The 14,206-nt window shown below is 60.4% G+C and overlaps 1 protein-coding gene across 1 annotated transcript in view; it reads right to left on the bottom strand.

Moving 5' to 3' along the window:
* Window positions 1-6,376: 6,376 nt before the first annotated feature.
* The window catches only part of TRAF3 (TNF receptor associated factor 3), a 116,669-nt gene continuing 108,839 nt past the window's right edge, over window positions 6,377-14,206 (bottom strand). The window contains 3 exon segments of the mRNA XM_036843017.1: window positions 6,377-9,844; window positions 9,847-10,199; window positions 11,007-11,181. Of these exon segments, the coding sequence (XP_036698912.1) occupies window positions 9,626-9,844; window positions 9,847-10,199; window positions 11,007-11,181 (747 nt within the window). The 3' untranslated portion in view covers window positions 6,377-9,625.

Here is a 14,206-nt window from a genome sequence, read left to right as displayed (position 1 = left end):
CAAAGAGGCATCCACACCGAGGCAGGAGGCAGGCACCAGCCGTGGCCCAGAGCTGCCAAAGGGTCCCTGGAATGACTCAGAAGCAAAGACATGAGGTAAGGAATGGCTGGACTGAGATGCAGTCCTAACCCTAACCCTAACCTGTGTTCACAGAAGGCCTGCAACTGCACGCACAGGTGCCCGGACACGCAGGTACATATATGTGCACACTCTTTCCAACTGGTCAGGACCCCAGTGAGAAGTAGGAGAAAATGCAAGTCTCAAAGAGAATTTCTTCCAGTAACTAGGAAATCCATGCAGCAGCTGCTTTAGGCAAGGTTGGATCCAGGGGCTTGGGCTGTCCGGTCTCTCAGTCTCTGTGTCTGTCTGTCTGGCTCTGTCTTGGCTTGACTGCCCTCTGTGGTCAGCCTTCTTCTGGGAGACCTGGACCTGCTACCTCCCCAACTAGGCCACTGTGCAGAGTCTCAGTGAGGTTCCTGTTTCCAACTGAGCACCAATCCTGTGGCCCAGAGTTGCTGTGCTCCAACTGGCCATTGCAGCCCTCCCTTGGTTGAGGTCACTGTGAGTGAGTCCTGCTGCCCTGGGGGTGTGGGTGGTCCCCACCCTGCCTGCATCCATGGTCCCTAGTCAGACCCCCCCCATCCCACAAGTCTGTGGGACAGAGCCATGCCCCCCCAGGCCAATTCCCCAGCTCCTTCTCCCGCACTTTTGTCCCTGACTGGCTGTGTGACCTTGGGCAGGTTCCTATACCTCTCTGGGCCTCAGTGTCGCTCTGGAGGGACTGAAGCTCCAGTACACATGGTTTTGTTCCTGGACACCAGGAGGAGGAGCGGGGGGTGGGGGGAGGATAGAGGGCAGCCCCCCTCAGCAGGGCTTCCCTTTACTCAGGTCTCTGCACATGGTCACCTCCCCAGAGAGGCCACCTTGGCCACAAACACCCCACTGTCAGCATCTGTCACCACATGCCCCGTGGGGCCCACAGGGCTTTGCTCACCCTCCTCACGTACTGCCTGCAACACAGGAGATGCTCCAAAAATATTCGTGAGGGGAAGGGATGGCTGGCACTTCCCCAGGGCCGGCCGGTCACCTCCCAGGCCCTGCCGCCCCACGACCTACCAGCTCAGGGGCTCTGACCCCTGGAAAACTCCCCGCCCTTGGGCCTGTGGCCTCCCTGCAGCCTCCGGATTTCTCCTTGGGCCTTTTGTTCATCCACACGCTTGGCACCAGGCCTGCAGCGGGGCTGGGAGCGCAGCCTCCTGGGTTTGCCATTGGACGGGGAGACGGATGATGGGCTGGTCGGTGCTCTGAGGAAGCACGGAGCATCCGGGGAGGGCCGGAGTGTGCCGTGAGGCTGTGCGGGAGCCCTCAGGCCAGGTGGCCAGGGCAGGCCTCTGTGAGGAGGGGACATGCCAGCTGAGACCTGGGAGGAAGCGGCTGGTGCAAAGGCCCTGAGGCTCCAAGGAAGGCGAGAAGAGCACAGCAGGAGGTGAGGTCAGGGCAGTGTTGGGGGCTGGGTCTGATGTACATGAGGGGGGTGTGAACGGGGGTCTCCGCCTGGCTTGGAAGGGGCTGAGCTGGCCACCTGTCCGCCAAGGGAGCACAGGTGGGGCAGCTCTGTTGTCCAGCAGTGGGGCGCCAGGCTCGGATGCAGGCTGTCCCGGTGTGGATGCAGGGCAAGGCCGCACGATTCACTTAACCTGGTTCGTCCCTCACCTGCAAAGCCGGTGGCAGTGCCCACCTCACAGGGCACCAGGAGATGCTCAGCCCTGGACACTCCATCCCTTTTCTGTCTGCGGACGCTGGGAAGAGGAGGACATCGGGGGAGACTGACCTGGGAGCTGCCCCCCACCTTGGGGAGGGGTCCCGCAAGGGTCCAGCCCGGGCCTGCGCTGTCCTGCCTGCCCCCTCTCCCTGGGGGGGGGGGAACTTGTCACCGCCCCTACAGCCTTTGTATGGAGGGGAAGTTTGTCGGGGGAACTTCGCAGGCCTCTGGGCCCAGAGGAGCCACAGCTGGAGGTCAGAGACCTCCTGACCCCTCTCCCCCGCCCTGGGACTGGCTGGGCGAGGACAAGTGAGTGGACGAGACGGGCCACACGGGGCCGAGTCTGAGGGCCGCCACGAGGGGGCCGGACCCAAGGAGGCTGCGTCAACTAGGTGTCCGCGCCCCAAACTCGGCAGGAGTTGGGAGAAGGGGGAGCCTCTAGAGCCCAGGGCCATGGCCACCGCGTGGTCCCTGACTCCCGGGGTGCCTGTCGGTGGCTGGAGACCTCTCAGCTGAATGACCGGAGGCCAAGTCCAGGGCCGGGCCACCCTGCCCAGCAGGCCGAGGTCACCTCAAGGTGCTCTGTCCAGGTGTGTCGGCACCACTGGCTGAGCACGCGTTCCCCCCCAAGAGCGCCTTCCACCCGGCCTCACGCGGCCTCACGACTGCCTGCGAGCAGAGGCGCTGCTATCCCCATTTTACCCACGAGGAAACAGAGGTGCTGGGCGCGGCGGGGGGCTCTGCCTGCAGCCCCGCAGCCCCACCCCGGGGCCAGCCTTCTCCTGGTCCTCAGATCCCAGCCCACCCCCGGGGCCTGGCGGGGGCAGTGGCTGCCTGCGTCTCTGGGGTCTGCCCTCCGCACTCCGAGGCCTCCCCTGGGGTCCAGGGGTCACCCGGGAGCAAGGCCGGGGCCCGGGGCTTGGGTGACTCCAAGCTTCCTCTCAATCTCTGACTTCTGATTTTGTGATCGGGCTCGGGACGAAGCCTCCAGGCAGCCGACGCTGTGCAGGGACACGCGCCCTGGGCCTCTGCGGGGTCAGCGTTGGCGCCGCTTCCCCTGGGGGGTGGGGTTGGGGGGGTTAAGAGGCCGCCGATGCCAATTTCAATCCCACAGCTGGAAACGACCCCGTGAGGTCCCAGCGGCCCCCAAACAGGCCGGCCACACAGCAGACAGCAAAGCGCAGGGTGGCTCCGGGGCCGCGCCCCCTCCTCTCCAGGCCTCGCTCTTCTTACCTAAAACAGACCCTGCAGAGCACGGGCGTCCGGGGCACGTGCGGGGGACCGGGGCTCCGGGCACACTTCCCGGGACGGCTCGGTCCCGGCAGCGTGGCGGCGTTTCTGCCCCGGCTGCAGAGGGGACAGCGGCAGCGAGTCCCCAGCTCCCCTGGAGCCCCCCCGTCATCGCAGGGCTCAGAACAGGCAGCCCACCCCGCGCCCGGGGCTGAGGGAGGCGGCGAGGGTCCCTCCGCAGGCGGGGACCAGGCCGCCCCCGGGCCGACTGCGGGGACCGCGGTGGGGCGGGGCCAGGCCCCGGAGAGCCGCCGGGAGGCCCCGCCCTCAACGGCCCTGCGGCCGACCGGCGCCCGGGTCTGCGGCCTCGGCCTAGGGGCAACCGCGGGGCGGGCCCTTCATCCTGGGAGTTGTCGCCGATTCTTGCCCCCGTAAGACGCAGGGGAAAAAACTCCAAAAGGGGGAAAGGATCCGGCTTCCGAAATTCCAGCTGAGCGGCCCCTCCGGTGGCGCTGGAAACCCCGCGGACACGGCTCCGCGCGCTGCCCGCCCGCGGCGCCGTCCACACTGCGCGCTGCCACCCGCCAGGCGCTCCAGCTTCAGGGCTGAGGGGCCCCCGGCGCCTCACTCAGCACCCGTGGTGGCATCAGGTCCGAGGTGGGGCGCCAGGCCTGAGCGCCCAGGGAGGAGGGTGGAGCGCAAGGGGTGCGTGGACCTGGGACCCCCTCCCCCAAGATGGAGGGACCGAATGTGCCCCCCTCTCTGGCAGCTCCTGTGTGGGGGGACCCCAATGTAGGAAGAGCTGGGGGGCCACGGGCTCCCCTGCAGGGCTCCGGGTGCGGTGGTGGGCAGGAACACTGAGCCCCCTGGGGCCGGGCAGCACCCCTCCTGGGCCAGGCCCCGGGCCCCTGGGTGGGAGCAGCCTTGGGGGCTGGTTCCCTGCGCTGCCCCTTCCTGCTGCCCGGTGGGTGCACGTGGAGGCCGGGCCCCAGGCCGTGACTTAGAGAAGGGGTGAGGCTGAGCACGGGCTTCGGGGCTGCGGCGGCGACACGTGGAGGACCAGGGCCAGTGGGGGAAGGGCTTGAGCGGTCCCCAGGGCCTTCGCGCTGCCTCGCGGTGCTGGAAAGCAGCCCCCACACCGGTGATATTCGGGGAACAACCGTGGAGACGCAGGGCTTCCTGCTCCGGGGCCTGACCCGCCCGGGGAGACCGGCCGCCTGGTGCTTAGAGGCCGGCCAGGCGCGTTGCTGGCCCCTGTGCCCCCAGTGTCCCTATGCGGGTGGCGGCGTGGAAGGCGCCGCCCGGAGGCCCCACAACACCCTCGGCGTCAAGCAATGGCGGGGCCCACAGCCAGCCCCTGGCTTCAGAAAGGAGGCAGACGCTGTCTTTCCCCTGACACGCGAGGAAACCGAGGCTCAAAGAGCCCGAAGTCCACAGCTGATAAAAGTGGCGGAAATGGGACAGGATCTCCGGGAGGGTGAGGGCCCCCTGGCTTGCTCTGGACCGAGCCATGGACTTGAGCACGGCTGCTGGGTGCACAGGCCCCGGGGACCCCCTCAAGGTAAAGCCACCGCCTGAAGGGAAGGCCGGGAAGCCACGGCAGGACCCGCGGCATCCTCTGCAGGGGCCCGACCGTGGGAGGGAGGGGCGCCTCACGGCCTGTGAGTCAGTGTGAGAGAGAAACCAAGACTCCCAGTAAGATTTATTTCCCTCTCATCAGACAGTTCAGCATCTCAAAGGTTTGCATTCTACACTCGTACAAACTTTAGTTATTAGCATCAGAAACACAAAAACGTTGCAAGACCTCAAAACACAAATAAATACCAAATAAAACCACACACAGTATACAGTAAACAAAAATATCAAACATAATAATGCTACCAGGAAGTCAGCCATGTTGCTAGCCCACAGTAACAACATGATTATTGCTGGGCAATGACTTACACTGTCCTTTTGTGGTTTTTTTCTTAGAAGAGCAGAAGAACACGGGACGCGAATCACTGGTCACAATCACTTGGACTGTCGAGATGGGTCCTCACAGCGAGCGGTTATACAGATGCAATTTTTAAAACAGGCAGGTTAAAAATACAGAGTCAAATGAGAGATTGGCCTTCTTTGGTCTTTGTTTTGGGTAAGAGACCTGAACACAGAGGGTGCCATCAGAGAAAGAATCGATTCTGGAAATGCGACACGATTGTCTGCGTGGATTTACACGCTTCCTTTACCACAGACGTTATTCTACAGAGAACTCTTACAGAAATCCTTGAAAGTCATGCCAGCTTTTGTGTTTACCGATTAAGTCGTTGAGTTTGCTGTGGAAGTTATCTCACTGGTCTAAGGGGACTGAGTTACGACCCGGATCACCACGAACTGCAGGAGTGGTGCAGCCGTCCTGGACTCCACCTCTCTCGTCGTGAGTTCACAAGACAGACTCTAGACACAGCAGCAGTGGCAGAAATGAAATGCGAGCACTGCTTGGTGCCACTCGGGCCTCCGCAAACGGCACCAACCACCTGTGGCCTGGGTCACCCGAGGCCAGCAGAAAACGCCCGGGACGCCTCCAGGTCTGCGCCCCGCCCCCGCTGCCCCGGGGCCCTGGTGACAACCAGCACCGCCAGACAGACAGCAGAGACGACCGACCGGGTCACCTGCCCTCACTGGAGCCTCACGCCGACCTTGTCTGACCTGACCCTAGTGGACACGTTCTACTTTGGAAAAAACACAACTATCAAGATTTGCAAACAGAAGGCAGAACCATGGTCTTGGGCTGAGAAGGAGATTGGGTGACAGATCCCCCCTTCATGTCACAGATGCAAAGGAACTCCCGGAATTCCCCCCAGCTCTCCTCGGCGGCCTGATCAGTAAAGATCTGGACTAGAAGTTAAAAAATAGTACTTTACGGCTCCACCTGAGCCCTTTCCAGCACTGATAATCACCGCAAGCAGAGGGACACGTTTTGGAGAGTGGAGGTGTGGGCAAGAGGCCCCACGAGGAATCTCATCTCCTGCCCAACCTGTGAAGACAGGCAGCGATGCTGGGGCCGGAAAGGTCTGCATCCAGCACAGGATGATGGTCACTCCTCCACGTGCAGGCGGGAAGAAGGAGCGGGCCTGGACGGCTGGAGGGGCCAGCGCGCCCCCCAGGGTGCACTCGGGGTCCCGCCTCTCTCCGCACCCCCTCGGGGCCCTGCTGTGCCTAAGGGTTCGTCCAGCCGCCCTTTCCTCTGCCTGATGTTGCCCAAGGGCTGCAGGATGCTGGGCCCACCGCGGGCGACCACCCCCATGACACTGAGAGCGCAGGGGGCGTCGACAGGGACGTGTGGCCCCAGGCGGCTGGGGACGCTGCAGGAGACGAGCTGCTGGGGAGAGGCTGCGCCGTCCTGGCCGGCGTCAGGGGGGCCTGGTGGAGTCGGCCACCGGGACAGGGAGGTGACAGGAGGGGGCAGGAGGGCCGCCTGGCCAAGAGCCTCGGCTCAGCTGGCAGCTGGGCTCCGGGGCGGGGCCGGGGTGGGGTGGACGGCGGCCCTCCTCGTCGGCCACTCGGTGACGGCGCCTGACTCGCTCTCGGGGGCTGGCGCCACCCTCTCGTTGTGACAGGTCTCGGAGCAATTTACCCGTCTCCTCTGCGTCACCACAAACCCGGGAAACTGAGAACCCCAACCTGTAAAGAGAGGCCCAGGTGAGCCGCCTGGGGTGCTCCAGCCCCAGAGCCAGAGCCCGGCACTCGCCGAGCCCGCCCGGCCGCCGGGCTCCGTGCTGGCCCCAACCGGCCCGACACCCTGGCCCCCCGCCCCTGACCAGAGGCCCGCAGGCAGGCGGACCCGGCCGGTCTTCACTTCCAGGACAGGCGGCGACGGGGAAGCAGGGGCGCTGACCCCGCACGGGACTCGGCGTCGGTTCCTCTGCGGCACTGGAGCGGTTTTGTTCTGTGTGGAATTTGTCACTTTTGGTAAACGGGAAAAGCGCACCCACGTGCCGTGTCCGGCACCCGTCACTTGTCGCTGGGGCCCTGGTGGCGGGAGGGCCCGCGGGCACCAGGGAGGCGTGCGACCCGCTACCACCAACCGTCACCGAGCCACGACCTGATGCTCCCGCCGTGTCCCAGCCTCCCAACGGGGGACAGTGAAGCTGGGTCCCTTGGGCTCCTGGGTGGCGGCCAGGGGCCTGGCGTCTCCCACCGGGAGGAGCTGCTGGAAAAGTCCCCCCACCAAGGGACGGATGCTTCTGGGGCGCTGCCAGCGGCCCGCCCCCAACAGGATTCCAACCCAGGGGAGGGAAAGAATTTTTTTTTACCAGACCGAGATGTTGCTTATCCTGAATTTGTTCACGTCGCCCATACTTTCCGTGAAGGGGGAGGAAGTCCGCTGGTGACCCCCGGCCTTGGGAGAGCCACCTGAGGCTGGGTGGGGCCCGCCGGGCAGACTCCCTCCCCCGGGTCTCCAGGGCAGAACCGGGCCCAGGCCTGGAGGAGGTCTGGGCACTTGGAGGGAACAGTGGTCCCACAGCACCTGCAGGAGGGCCCTCCTCTGAGCGGGGACACACGACTCCTTACTGGGCAGAACTGATGACACTCATTCGCCCTCAAAGCAATTCTGGGGTCAGGGGATGGGAAAGAAAAAGAGATGAAGACAACTGAGCATTTTAACTGCCGAAGGGCAGGGCAGGTGCTTGGAACCCATGAGGTCACTTATGGAAGCCTGGGACGGCGGTGGCCAGGAGGTGCTTCCAGCAGGCACTGGGGCGAAGGCACACCCAGGGCGGAGGGCAGCACCAGAGACACGGGGGCCACCGGGCACCACCCCACCGTCCCCCGCGTGGCCACGGGGAGCCCGGAGGCAGGCAGTCTGAGGTGCGCGGCCCAGCTGGCCAATCGTGGGCGCGTCTTTTGGATGAGTGGCACAGATGCGGCGGTTCACACACATTGGTTTTGCCCTAAGAAGCACCGTCACGTGTAGCACCCGTCAGTGGTAAGAGCACCCATGGAGCGTGGTGCATAGCAGGGGTCACAGGAGCAGGGCCCCGCTCTGTCACAGTTGGACCATTGAGAGAAGGTAAACAGGGGTGGGAAATGCCGCCCGGACAGGCGCAGGCTGGGACCACAGACCCCAGGGCCACCCTTCCGGAGAGAGGGGCGGGCCCCAGGACGCCTGTGGCTCAGCCCGGGCGGCCCCCCCGGGTAGCAGTCTCTGGAATGCTCGGAGGGCCCCGCGGCGGGTGGTGTGGGAGCCCGCAGCCCGGGGACGCAGAGGCGTGGCTCCGGCCCTGTCCCTGCCTGCACGCGGGCCGGACTGCTCGCTGTGGGGGCCTAGAGATTTGGAATCTGTGATAATGAAGCAGTGGAGGCTCCAGAAGCCGACGAGGGGGCCCAGCTTCCTCAGCAGGTACAGGGCTGTCTGAGGGCCCTCGAAGAGGCAAAAGGTCTAGTGATCAAGAGAAAAGTCTGGCTGAACTATCACCTTCTGGAATTACAGTGAACACAAAGCTGGGGTCGAGAAGCAGCATGTCACATCTAAGGCACAGGTACAGTATGCCACCATCTCTACGCAAACGCTGTTAACAAATGCAGCAATATGACAGGATGAAGAAACACACCTGCTGTGGCCTCCTTCAAGCACAAGTCACCTGCCCACCCCCGGACACTGGACACGGAAGGTCGGTGTTGTCAGCAATAGAGAGCTCGTCTGAACACGTGGGGCAGAATTTTAAAAACCTACAGGATTTTGTTTAGAACTCCAAAGTTCAACTAATGCCCTATTTTAGGGTGAAAACAATTATAAATCTGAAAATGATGCACAGCATCCAAGAGCAATTTTCCTTTCGTAACAATTTTGAAGTAGTGTCATTAACTACGACAGGTATTGAAGGTTTACATTTCTAACGAGAAATAACAACAGATTGAATATTCTCTTTCCTATCACAAGTGATAACCAGTGTTTGATATTTTACATTTTCTTCCAAGAAATATCAGTCTATCAACGTTTTAAAATGAAATGTTTGCAGTAACAATTATCTTAGAACTTTAAATTAAAAACGATTCTGAATTTAGAGACTTTCAAAAAGACCTAGGTGCACTTCAGGGTCTTCTGACAGAGTACTGAAGCAGAGACCAGATGAGGCCTTAAAACAGACAACGGGCTATGTTTGAAACAGGACTGCACTCTTGAATCTTAGAATGAATATAGCAGAACTGCATTATGATTTCATAAATTCTCCTTTTACTTAACATGCTGACATGTCCAGCTATCCCCAGGTGTGTGCGTGCGTGTGTGTGTGTGTGTGTGTGTTCTTTTTTTGGTGTTTAAGGAAGAAAAATCATGGTTCTTTTCTTTAGCATATATGTTTTCCACCTTAATTAACTAGATCTTTAAAAATGAAAACGAAAACCTTCTCTGACAGCAGTATTTCTCTCGTCGAAGGATAAATAATTCTTCCGAGTGAAGTGTTGCTAGTCTATTAGAAAACATGGTGTGTGTGTCCTGATGCATGGCTCCTCCCGCCGGCCCGCGGCCACCTTCTGCCGCTCTCCTCTGCTCCACCAGGTCCTGTTCTGGGCGCGAGGACCTCGGGGGAGGCGGCCGGTTCAAACCCCCCCCAGAGGAGCTGCCTTCTGCGCAATCCGCCTCCCAGAGACTCGTCAGGGGTCAGGCAGGTCCGAAGTATCCACTATGACTTTGATGAAAATGGTGTCATCTTTAATGTACGTCCCGTTTTCCAGCACAGTCTGGGCCACGAAGACTGGGCAGCCGGAAGCGATGTTCATCTCGCCGGTGGGCTTCTTGAAGCTGCTGCTGTTGGGGTCCGGCTTGAAAGCGTCCCCCAAGTGTCGCCGGGAGGACCCCTGGTCCATCAGCAATGAGCGTCACCCTTCTGCTTGAACGGCCAGGGAAGCAGAGCGTCGTATTCTCCACGCATGATGACAAAAAACAGCGACAGGTGCGTCCCCTTGCCCATGCCATCCCCGTTCAGGTAGACCCTGGCACACATCTTGTAGCCGAAATAGCCGGTGTAGAAAGGCTGGCTGTAGAGGGACAGGGTCTTCCCCATGACGGCCTCCTGCTTCCGCCGCTTGTAATCCCGGATCTTCCAGATCAGCACACCGTTGTAGCTGGCGGTCTCCAGGACCTGGAACCGCAGGTCCATGTCGGCCAGGCGGATGTCGTGGACACTGAGCATCTGGTCGTGCCGGCTCAGCTGGGACTCCAGCAGGCCTGCGGCGGCGGGCGGGAGAGATGGGCGCGGAGACACGTGACTATCAACCGGGGCTGGAGAAGCCGATCCCCACCCGCATGGGAGCAGAAGAGCCCAGACTCGCTGTGGCTGCTGGGGGGTGGAGCCTGCCCCGTGGAGGACCTGAAACGCAGGCCTCGGGGTCCTCGGGATCCACAGCCTGCCGAGAGGCGACAGCCTGGGGCCGCCTGCCCTCTGGCTCACGGCCCCTGCCCTCCAGCCCCCATGCGCGGGCTCACCTGCGCCCTATCAGGCTTAAGGCTGCTCCTCCCCCCACCCCACTCCACGTCCTTGGCTGGCTGAATCCAGCCCCACGTGCATCACAATAATCCTTGTTCTTTCCCCCATTAATCCTTCTCGTGCAGATATTCAGAATACTCGCTCGGCCCCTGAAGCAGCGGCCCCGGTGGCTTCTAGGTATCGGACACGCTGCTGGGCTTGCCGGGTCCCCTGCTGCCTCTGGTCACCTTCTGTCCCCCAGGCCTTCACGAGCAGGGCTGGAGCACCCCGACCCACAGGCCGCCCCACACCCACTCTGCCACGCAGGCCTCACTGCACGGAGGGGAGCGTTTGGGCCCCTGCTGCGGGCATCTCGGCGGGAAGCCAGCTGCCCCAGCAGGCGCCACCAGGAGCACCGTCCGAGACTGGACGGCGCTGTCCTGAGGCAGCACGCGCCTCGCTTACCTCACGAAGGCCGCCACAGCTCTGACCTGGGGCCCTGGGACCCGGCCAGGCTCCCCCGGCCCGGGGCCTCACAGACCCGCACGGCTCCGCCCGCCCGCCCTCACCTGTGTTCCGAGCCGCCTGCCCCGCGCTTTTGTCCACGCTCTCCAGCTCGGTCACCCGGTTCTGGAGGGACTCCACGCTGCTCTTCATGCTGCCTGCTTCCTCCCAGCTCTGCCGGAAGGGGCGGATCTCTTTGTCGAGCTCCTTCAGTTTCTCTGCTTGGCTGTCTATTACTCGCTTCCACATCAAAGGTGTCAAAAAGGCAAAATACGGTTAGAACTCGCTGCCGGCGCTGCGCCACTACCATCAGACACCCGCTGGTCAGGAACAGGGCAGCCCGCGTCAGCCCTCACGGGGCCTCTTACCTTACTTAGACCCACGGGCATCTCGGGGGACACAGGGACCCAGACCCCTAGTTCCAGGAGGGGACCGAGGCACAGAGAGGCCTCACCCACCAAGTGCAGGGCATGCGGCTCCCACATCCCTCTGTCCTAGCGTGTCAGCTCAGGACCTGGAGTCACGCTCGCCGGCCCCGTCTGAAGGCCTCCATCCCCTGCAGGGTCGAGCGACCAGCAGAGGCCGAACCATGTGAGCCTCCAGGGCCAGAGGGGCTGCCCTGTTTCTGTGGCTGCGAAGAGCGCTCAGAACCCGGCCTGGGTCCCAGAAGAGAGAGCTGCCACCACACTGCCACCTGGCTCCGGAGACCTGGCTGCCAGCACAGGGCTGGCAGCAGGACAGGGCCCTGGAGACAGGTCCTCGGGGCCCCGGGTGAAGCCAAGGGGCCAGTGCCGATGGGCGGGGGGGGGGGGGGTCTGTTCCCTGGACGCACTCCGCGACCAGCGCCCCCTGCCCACTGGGGCAGAGCAACCCTACTGACAAACACGTGGCTGTCGACAGCGAGGCTTGATTTAAATAATTCAGAAACCCCCTTTTCCAGAAGCACATGACCAGCACGTCTGTAACAGTAACTGGAGCGGTGAGCCTGGCGTGCCAGCCGTGGCGGCCCCGTTTGTCTGCAGGACTGGCCTGCCCACTTGTTAGATGAAGCCAGGGACCTAAAGGGTTTTCACTTCTAAAAAGAATTTGCATTTTTGAAATAAAGCTCCTGAAGGCTGGGTGGCTCAGCCCCTGAAGCTGGGGAGTGGCTGGGCCGCCCCTGAGGCTGAGGCCACACAGGGGAGAGCCCCGGGGACCTGCCGAGCTCACTTCTCCTTTTGGGAGATTATTTTTAAACATCGAGGTTTCAGCACCTTTGCTGGCTCTTAATAACCGTGAAGGAACAAACATGTAGGCTTGGGTTACTTTTTCTGGGTAAAAATACAGTGTTAATCTTCCTCTTCTTTCCAAGAAACCCTGATATTGGCTAACATTTAAAGAGTAAAGATGATTTCTCTAAAGAACACTTCTTTCTACACTGATACCACTTTATTTTAAAATATATATAGTGAGAAGCATAGTTAGTTTACAAAGTCTATTTTCTGGGGATAATCCTATTGACATGAATGAACGCCCACACCCATAATGAATAGCTGTAATTTTTCTCCCGTCCTCTACCTACTCAAGTGACAAAATGACAAACTAGGCTGATGTGGGTACTAGTGAGAATAAGAGGGGAGTTAATGGAAACCTAATCAATCAGTGGCAGTTCCTTGGTGGCCCTCGTTGTAAACCACAAGGACAAGCTGCTCATCACTTCCAAGCCCCCCTCCCCCGCCCCAGGACTCGTGACGCACACGGGACAGTGGCACGAAGGCACGAGGCGCTCTCGAGAGGGAGCAGAACCGTGGAGTCTGAAATGACAGCAAGGCCCCCAACTACAAGCCAGGAACACGGAGTCAGCAGGCGGGTGGCGGGCAGGAGGGAACATGGGAGCGAGCACACGCGTGCACACACACACACACACACACAGACAAGGCCCAACCACTATTTAAAAGGCACTCCTCATACAGCAAGGGAAAACGTGCTATTTTCAAACAGACCTTTCATTTGTATGAGGTCAAAGCAGAATGCTGACCTAAATCAAGCTTTCTCTGTAAGATGCAGCAAACATGATTTCATTCTTGAAGAGCGGTCTACACTCAGCCCCTGCAGTGTTTCTATAAAAAACAAATCTTAAATGCAGGTGAGGATTTTACTAGAAAAAAGGATTCAGGAGCTGAGAGAAACAGCACAGATCACACACTATGTGAATAAACCCTCATCAGGAGACCTGCTCACAGAGCATCAGTCTATCAGTCTCATGCTCGTGCACTTAGGGCTTAAATCACCGTCTGTCACTTGGCACCATCCGGTCACCGAGCCAATGCGGGTGGGACTCCCGGGCCCAGTGAGGGGCCCGTGGACAGAGCGCTCTGCCTCCTGCCGGGCAGAGCCACTGACTGCAGGAACGACCGGGTCATCCAGCTCCTGCTAACAATGCAGCACGGGAATGAAGCTCACATCTAGGCTGTCTTTTTTTTTCTTTTTACATTTTTTTTTAAGTTTATTTATTTTTGGCTGTGTTGGGTCTTTGTTGCTGCATGCGGGCTTTCTCTAGTTGCGGCGAGCGGGGGCTACTCTTTGTTGTGGTGCGCGGGCTTCTCATTGTGGTGTCTTCTTTTTTTAAAAATAAATTTATTTATTTTTGGCTGCGTTGGGTCTTCATTGCTGCGCGTGGGCTTTTCTCTAGTTGTGGCGAGCGGGGGCTACTCTTCATTGCAGTGCGTGGGCTTCTCATTGCGGTGGCTTCTCTTGTTGCGGAGCGCGGGCTCTAGGTGCACGGGCTTCAGTAGTTGTGGCTCACGGGCTCAGGAGTTGTGGCTCACGGGCTTAGTTGCTCTGCGGCATGTGGGGTCTTCCCGGACCAGGGCTTGAACCCGTGTCCCCTGCATTGGCAGGCGGATTCTTAACCACTGCACCACCAGGGAAACCCTAGGCTGTCTTTTTAAATTGAGAAAAAAGGGACTTCCCTGGTGGTCCAGTGGTTAAGACTCCGTGCTTCCACCGCAGGGGGCACAGGTTCGATCCCTGGTTGGGGAACTAAGATCCCACATGCTGCATGCGCGGCCAAAAAAAAAAAAAAGAGTTCTTTACAAAGTAAAATATTAAGAAACTACCCTTCCACGGCTGGCAAAAGCTAACCCACTCTTAAGTCCCACTTCCTTTGCACAACTCTGACTGCATCCCATCCACCCTATCTGGGGCCGTCAGGAGCTCTGCACTCTGTGTGGACTCCTGTACAAGCCTGTCTTCAGGATTTAGGGTCGACTGGAGACTCAGACAA

The sequence above is a fragment of the Balaenoptera musculus genome, chromosome 2 (assembly GCF_009873245.2).
Source record: "Balaenoptera musculus isolate JJ_BM4_2016_0621 chromosome 2, mBalMus1.pri.v3, whole genome shotgun sequence".
In the NCBI taxonomy this organism is placed as follows: domain Eukaryota; kingdom Metazoa; phylum Chordata; class Mammalia; order Artiodactyla; family Balaenopteridae; genus Balaenoptera; species Balaenoptera musculus.
This window is presented reverse-complemented; position numbering and strand designations above follow the sequence as displayed.